The 8775-nt window shown below is 39.5% G+C and overlaps 1 protein-coding gene across 1 annotated transcript; it reads right to left on the reverse strand.

Annotated features, from left to right (window-relative positions):
- Nucleotides 1-338: 338 nt before the first annotated feature.
- LOC102837489 (chondrosarcoma-associated gene 2/3 protein-like) lies at nt 339-1082 on the reverse strand. Its single transcript, XM_006830837.1, has 2 exons — nt 1071-1082; nt 339-503 (listed from the first exon to the last, which is right to left on the reverse strand). The coding sequence occupies exons 1-2, from the start codon at nt 1080-1082 to the stop codon at nt 339-341; spliced, it is 177 nt and encodes a 58-aa protein (XP_006830900.1).
- Nucleotides 1083-8775: the final 7693 nt, after the last annotated feature.

Genomic DNA, 8775 nt, shown 5'->3' on the forward strand with positions numbered 1-8775 from the left:
CACGCACATTTCTAATCATTGCAACATGAATTTGCATTCCAAATGAGCCCACTGAGGCTTAGGGCTATACATCTAATAAGTGAAGAGTTCAAATTTACACCCAATCCTTTGGCAACTGTATCAGCCAGAGTTCCTTAGAGAAATAAAACCAGTGGGAGGGATGGAGGAATGGATGGATGGATGGATGGATGGATGGATGGATGGATGGATGGATGGATGGATGGATGGGTGAATCGGTGGATGAGTGGATAGGTGGGCAGGTAAATAAGCAGGTAGATAGATAGATGGCAGTGAGATGTAGAGACATAAAGAGATTTAGTATAAGGCATTGACTCACTTTATTGTGGGGATCGACTGTTCAAAGTTTGTAGGGCAGGCTGGCAGGCTAGAAACTCTGGCATAATTTTTATGTTACAGTCTTGAAAAAGAATTTCTTTTTCCCTAAGAAACTCAGTTTTTGGTTTAAGACCTTCAACCAATTGGACGAGGCCTACCCACACTTTCTGCATGTTAATGTTAATGAAACATACAGGTATCTGGGCTAGTGTTTCCCCCAAACAACTGGGCAAAATGGCTTAGTCATGTTGACATAAGAAATTACGCATCTCAATAACTAAAGTCCAGATGCTTTTCAAGGTTATAACAATGCTTGTAGGCAGTGATTTTAAAATACTTTCAGGCCCAAGACAGGGAGGCTATTTGCCTAACATGTAGGCACTGGTATCACTCACCAGCCAAGCCACTCTCTTTTTGTTTGTTTGTTTGAAATAATGAACCTAAGTTTTAAATCTAGTCAGCTGACCACTTGGCGTCCTGTAGGAAAATTTCAGGTAAACAGTTTCCATTGGGCCTGTCTCCCCCATCAAGAAAATATTTGGACACACATTGGCAGCATCTCCTGCTTTCTGACCTTCCAGCAGTCTCCATTATAGGGTTCCAAAGAGTTCAGTCCCAATAGTGTAACCTGCTAAATGCAACAAGCTCACGCTCCCAGTACCTTCTGCTTTCTGTGGGCTCTACGGAAATATCCAAGAGACTGAAAACCATGACAGCCCAGATGCCGGGCTCACCTTGTAACACATTTTCTCTGCACTTAAATTTCAGTCCAGCCACAGTGCTTCTTGGAGGCCAAGATGGCCAAACTTTGTCTCTCATACTTCGGACATATTGTCAGGTGGGACTAGTCGCTAGAGAAGGATATCCTGTTTGGTAAGGTGGAGGGTCAGAGAAAAAGAGGAAGACCCCCAGTGAGATGGATTGGCAGAGTGGCAGCATTGATGAACTCAAGAGTGGCAACAGTAGTGAGGATCATGTAGTGTTTCGTTCTGCTGTGCATAAGGTTGCTATGAGTCGGTACTGACTTGATGGCACCTAACAGCAACAACAACAATGTGTATACTTGGAAACCATTCTGGGCTTCCAAATGAAGACTAAAAACATGATCTTGTGTTTGGTCTCTAGTGACTGTGGTTCAGGAACTATATGAGGTAATTAGATATGTTACATACGGGATCTCATTTCATTCTCCCAACAGCTGTATAAAATAGTGATTTTTATCATTATTTTTACCTGCACAGAAGTTACATGCTGGACAGTTGGAAGATATTCTTTCTTCTTCTAGGAAAACTGGGTAAAGTTGATTTCGATCTCTACTCTGGGAGCTTGGTGACTCCGTACAATAAGCACTGGACTGTGGCACAAGGTCTGTGTGTGGTTTGAGTTCATCAGCACTATGAGAGAAAGATGAGACTTTCTGCTTCCATAAAGACATAAAAAGCCTTGGAAACCCTGTACGGGCTCACTATGAGTAGAATACTGAATGGAAGGCATTCAGCAACAACACCGATGAGTTGGAGAGTAACTCTATGGCACTTAACAACAACAACATTCTCAACTCCCATGACAGGGAGAGCCCTGAGCCCTCCCCCTGAGACTTCTGGGAGGTCAGAAAGGTGCAGCCTGTCTGATTTCTCCTGTGTGGTAAACCATTCACAGTCCTTTTGTGGGCAACAAATACCAAAAACATGTCCAGAAGGCATTTTTAACATAGGATTCTTTATTGATCATTTCAGAGGCAAATAAGAGACAGAATGTATATCTTGGCAATGCAAGCAACTTTGCCAAGAAGAGGCCTGGGGATTTTTCCAAGATCTTCTAGTTACTGGGAATTTGTGGATTTTGTACTGGCCTCTAGTTGCTTTTCTCTCTTACACTCTTTCTCTTCTAAAGACACATACTTGCTTTCTCTACTGTCTCTATGTGTAGTGGCTTACTTGCTCACAATGTCTTTATTTAGCAATATATGTGTTTCTGGGTTTTTACTTATTAAAGTATTTTTCCATAAGAACCTCTGTGCTTGGCATAATGGATACATTTTGCATAAGAAGAATCCATGTGTTGTGATTCCATATGATAATCATTGGACTGTGAACCACAGGATCCGTGGTTTGAGCCTGCCAGTTGCTTTGTGAAGAAAGATAAGGCTTTCTAGCCTGCAAAGATTTTTAAAAGCTTTGGAAACTGTATTCAGGGTCACTGTAAGTCAGAACTGACTCGAAGTCACTTAACAGCAACATATTGCTTTGGTAAAGAGCACAAGCTTAGAAACCTGGCTTTCTGGGTTTGAAATCTGGTCAGATGGTTTGAGCCGTCTATTCATTAGGTTATTTGTCTGTGAAAGAGATGGGGAAAATAGTAACTACTTCTAAAGATTCAATAACTTCAATAGTAACCAAAACAAGTTGATGCTTTAATCAGCATCTGCCAGACTCAGGTTTCTTTCTGAATGTGACTGGGAAACAGGGAGGGTATCTACCTGATTTTCCTTAAACAGCAAGTAATAGAAGCTAGGACACCAGGCAGGCAAAAGGAAACATGCCCACTGCAGGCTCAATATGTAGGGAGAGGAGATGTCTACTGGAATTGAGCAAGGCACAATTTAGGTCTTAAGGGAAGAAGGGATAGATGTTTTCAAAATCAACATGAGAAGAATAGCCATAGAGATGGAAGTAAGAGAATATGGAAATACACAGAAAAATGGGTGACTATGGAATGTCCAGTACGTGGACACCTGGCTAGGGAACTCTGGAGCACCAGGAGAAAATGGGATTGATGAGGCTGGAGAAGAAGAAAAGGCCAGATTACAGATGACATTGGAGGTCTCGGGCCTCACCTTGTGGGTACAATTCTCTCCACTGAAGGTAGTGGTGGTGGTGGTTGTGTGCCCCTCAATTGATTCCCACTCATAGCAACCTGTGTAGGGGTTCTGAGGCTGTAAATCTTTATGGGAGCAGAAAGCCTAATCTTTTGCCCACAGAGCAACTGGTAGATTCAAACAACTGACTTTGCAGTTAGCAGCCCACCTCGTAATCCACCATACACCAGGACTTCTTTCAGTTGAATGTAGTAACTGATAACGTTAAGTAACTATTACCATTCTGGATTCAAAGAAGGGAAGTTAGTTCATTGAATCCAATGAATTCCTTAGGGCATTAGGACTCCATTCTCTTGAGAACCCCTATATAAAGAAGCAAAATGTACTTTCTCATCACCTATTTTTATTCTTTTCTAAATGGTTATTGAAGTCCTGGTATGGAGTTGTAGGATATGCAATAGACTGCTAGCCACCAGGTTGGCAGTTCAAACCCACAAGCTGTTCATTGGAAATCCTATACAAGGTCATTATGAGTTTGAACCAACTCATCACTTTGCAAAACAACAGCAACTAATGAGAGCCAACATCTTTTAATTTGTTGGCTGTGGAAATCTCCTCTTAGGTGAAGTATCTGTTCATGTCTCTCTTTGCCCATTATTTGATTGCATTGTCTGAGTTGTTGAAGTTTTCTATGAATTTCAGACATTAGATCCTTATCAGATATATCTTTGCCAAATAGTTGTTCCCCAGATGTAGGCTCTCTTTTCACTCTTTTGGTAGAGTCTTTTGATGAGCATAAGTGTTCAATTTTTTAGGTGGTCCCAGTTATCTAATTTATCTTCTGTCATTCATGTACATGTTTACATTTTTGGTTTTGTCTGATAGACTGTTGATGTAATAAATAGATTCCCTAGTTTTGATCTTTTCAGCTCAGCTTACAAATGAAGACAGAGTAGGATGAAGGAGACATGGACCACTTTGGAATAATTAGTCACTGAAAACACTAGACGATTATTAGATATAGTGCCAGAAGATAAGCCACTCAGGTTGGAAGGCACTCAGAATACAATGGGAAGAGCTGCCTCCTCAAAGTAGAGTTGATGGTGACAACATGACAGGGGTAAAGCCTTCAGTACCCTCATATGCACAGCTCAAAATGAAGAGAAACAGCCGTGAACATCCATCAATGATCAGTACATGGAATGTACAAAGTATGGATCTAGGAAAATTGGAAGTTGTTAAAAATAAAATGGAACTAATAACATTGATATTCTAGGCATAAATGAGCTGAAATGGACTGATACTTGCTATTTTGAATCTGGCAATCACATGGTTTACTATGTTGGGAATGACAGATTGAAGAGGAATAGCATCACATTCATCGTCAAAAAGAGCACATCAACTTCTATATTGAAGCACAATGCTGTCTGTGATAGGATAATATTCATACGCCTACTAGGACAACCAGTAAATACCACTATTATTCAAATTTGCACACCAACCACAATAGCCAATGATGATGAAATTAAGAATTCTATCAACTTCAGTCTGAAATTGATCAAGCATGTAATCAAAATGTATTGGTAATTACTGGAGATTGAAATGCAAAGGTTAGAAACAAAAGAAGAAGAATCAGTAGTTGTAAAATCTGGCCTTAGTGATATATATGATGCTGGAGATCTCATGATAAAATTTTGCAAGACCAATTAGTTCTTCATTGCAAATATCTTTATAACAATATAAAAGACACGGACCTCACCATATGGAGAATGCAGTTATCAAATTGACCACATATGTGGAAAGAGACAGTGGAAAACTCCATATCATCAGCCAAAATAAGGCCAGGGGCATACTGTGGAGCAGACCATCAATTGCTCATATGCAGGTTCAGGCCAAAGCTTAAGAAAATTAGAGCAAGTCCAAGAGAGCCAAAATATGACCTTGAATATATCCTACCTGAATTAAGAGAGCATCTGAAGAACAGATTTAATGAATTATTTTATTAAAGACTGAAGACCAGAACAGTTGTGGGATGACATCAAGGACATCTTACAGGAAGGAGGCAAAAGGCCAATAAAAAAACAACATGAAGGAAAAGACCAAAGTGATGATAGATGAGACTCTGAAAATTGCCCTCCAGTGTAGAAATGCTAAAGCAAATGGAAGAAATGAGGAGGTTAAATAACTGATTAGATAATTTCAAAGATCAACTTGAGGAGACAAAATCAAATATTAAAACAAAATATGCAAAGACCTGGAGTTAGAAAACCAAAAGGGAAGAAAACTGTGAGCATTCCTCAAGCTGAGGGAACTGAATAAAAAATTCCAACTTCAACTTGCAATCAATATTAAAGGACACAATGTGGAGTCCTGGTTTTGTATTGGGGTTAATGCACTGGACTGCAAAGTTGGCTTGAACCGCAAGGTTGGAGGTTCAAGTTCACCAGCTGCTGATAGAAAACTCTATACAGGATCACTATGGGTTGGACCCAACTCAAAGGCACTTAACAACAACTGCAATGGACAAAATATTGAATGATGCAGAAAGCATAAAAAAAAAAAAAAAGAGAGAGAGAGATGGAAGGAATACACAGAGTCCCTGTACCAAAAGGAAATGGTCAATCTTTAACCATTTCAAGAAGTAGCATATGATCAAGAGCCAATGATACTGAAGAAGGATGTCCAAGGTGCGATGAAGGCATTGACAAAGAAAAAGGTACTAGGAATTGATGGAATGCAAATTGAAATCTTTCAACAAGCTAATGCAGCACTGGAGGTGCTAACTCATCTATGCCAAGAAATTTGAAGGACAACTGCCTGGCCCACTGACTGAAAGAAACCCATGTTTGTGCCCATTTCAAAGAGAGGTGACACAACAGAATGTGGAAATTATTGGATAATAATATTAATATTACATGCAAGTAAAATTTTGCTAAATAAAATACAAAAACAGCTGCAACCGTACATTGACAGAGAACTTCCAGAGATTCAAGCTGGATTCAGAAGAGGACATGGAATGAGGGATATAGTCGCCGATGTCAGATGGATCTTGATTGAAAGCAGAGAATACCAGAAATATGTTTACCTGTGTTTTATTGGCTATGTAAAGGCTTTCAATTGTGTCAATCATGACAAGCTATGGACAGCATTGCAGATAATGAGTATTCTTGAACACTTAATTGTGCTCATGAGGAACTAGTACATAGAACAAGAGGCAGTATTCAAACATAACAAGGGAGCACCAAAAGGTTGAAAATTAGAACAGGTGTATTCCAGGGTTGTATTCTTTCACTATATTTATTCAATCTGTACACTGAGCAAATAATTCAATAAACTAGATTATATGAAGAAAAATATGGCATCAGGATTGGAGGAAGACTCATCAACAACCTGTGATATGCTGATGATACAACCTTGCTTGCTGAAAGTGAAGAGGACTTAAAACATTTACTGATGAAGATCAAAGAGCACAGCCTTCAATATGGATTACATCTCAATGTCAAGAAAACAAAAGTCCTCACCACTGGACCAATAAACAACATTCTTATCAATGGAGAAAAGATTGAAGTTGTCATAGACATCATTCTTCTTGGATCAACTATCAACACTCACGGAAGCAGCAGTCAAGAGATCAAATGATCTATTGCATTAGGCAAATCTGCTGCACAAGACCTCTTTAAAGTGTTGAAGAGCAAAGATGTCAGTTTGAGAACTAAGGTGTGCCTAAACCAAGCCATAGCATTTTCGATAAACTCATAAGCATGTGAAAGTTGGATAGTGAATAGGAATGCTATAGAATAACTGATACATTTGAGTTATTGTGTTAGAAGAGATTATTAAAAGTACCATGGACTGCTAAAGAACAGGACAGTCTGTGTTGGAAGAGGTATAGCCAGAATGCTCCTTAAAAGCCATGATGGCCAGACTTTGTCTCTCATACTATGGCTATATTATCAGAAGAGATCATTCCCTGAATAAAGATATCCTGTTTGGTAAAGTGGCATGTAGGAAAAAAAGAGGAAGACCTCCAACGAGATGGATTGGCACAGTGGCAGCAGCCATGGGTTCAGACATCGCAATGACTGGCACAGGAACGGACGCTTCATTCTCTTGTGCATATGGTTGCTATGATTTGTTATTAAGTCGATGGCAACTAACAATGAGTTTTGATCCTATGTTGCTTTCTAGGAAGTTTGTAGTTTTACCTGAACAGTTAGGTCTTCAATCAATTTTGAGTAAGTTTTGTATATGGCATGAGATAAAGATCCTGATTCATTTTTCTGCATATGGACATTTAGCTTTGCCATCACCATTTGTTAAAGAGATTGTTTATTCCCCTGTGAATGGCCTTTGTTGAATATCCACTGCCCATAAATGGATGATTTGACTTCTAGATTTTCAATTCTATTTCATTGTTTTTTGTGTCTGTCATACTACGATGTTTTGATTACTGTGGTGAAAAGGGAAGAACATGCTCAACATTTCTCAAGCTGAAAGAACTGAAGAAAAAAATTCAATCCTCCAATTGCAATATTGCAGGACACCATGGCCAAAATAGATACAATCAAGATGGCAGATCAGGTAGACGTGTAGTGAGGAGCTCCATCAATAACAACAAGGAATACCGGGCCAAGCAGGCTCAGGGGATGGTGCTGGAACTCTGAAACACATATAAAGGAATATTTAGAGGATTGGAGGGCTTACAGCTACAGGAATTTATAGGAAAATCAAGAAATCCATTGTTTTCTAATTCAAGATGCTCAGCTAATCCCGGAGCCGCCATCTTGGGAGAGAACATCTTGATTGTATCAGGATTGATATCAAAATTTAAAGTGACAGTTTCGACAAAAAAAACAAACAGCCACCACTCGTCTGTCTGTTGTGCTGTGGTGGCTTGTGAGTTGGTGTGATTCTGAGGGCTATGCCAATGGTATTTTAAATAACCAGCAGGGTCACCCATGGTGGACAGGTTTCAGATGAGCTTTCAGACAAAGACAGACTAGGAAGAAAGAGTGACGAACTAATTCTGAATCATTTGTCACTGAAAAACTTATGAATGGCAGAGAAACACTGTCAGATACAGGGCCAGCAAATGATCCCCTCAGGTTGGAAGACACTCAAAATGTGACTGAGAAAGAGATGCCTCCTCAAAGTAGAGTTGACAATGATGACGTAAATGGAGGTAAGCCTGTGGGAGAAAAGCCCATAGAACCTTCATTTGCTGATGGATCACAACTCAAAATGAAGAGAAACAGCTGTAAACATCCACTGAAAATTGGAACATGGAATGTACAAAGTACGAATCTGGGAAAATTGGAAGTTGTCAAAAATAAAATGGAATGCATAAACATCGATACCTTAGGCATTAGTGAGCTGAAATGGACTGGTATTGGCCATTTTGAATCTGACAACCACATGGTTCACTATGCAGGGAAGAACAAATTGAAAAGGAATGGTGTTGCATTCATCGTCAAAAAGAACATATCCAGATCAGTCATGAGGTACAATGCTGTAAGTGATAGGATAATATCCATTCACTTACAGGGAAGCCCAGTTAATACCACTATTATTCAAATTTATGCACCAACCACTAAAGCCAGTGAGGATGAAATAGAAGAATT

Source organism: Chrysochloris asiatica, unplaced genomic scaffold (assembly GCF_000296735.1).
Source record: "Chrysochloris asiatica unplaced genomic scaffold, ChrAsi1.0 scaffold00001, whole genome shotgun sequence".
Taxonomy (NCBI): Eukaryota; Metazoa; Chordata; class Mammalia; order Afrosoricida; family Chrysochloridae; genus Chrysochloris; species Chrysochloris asiatica.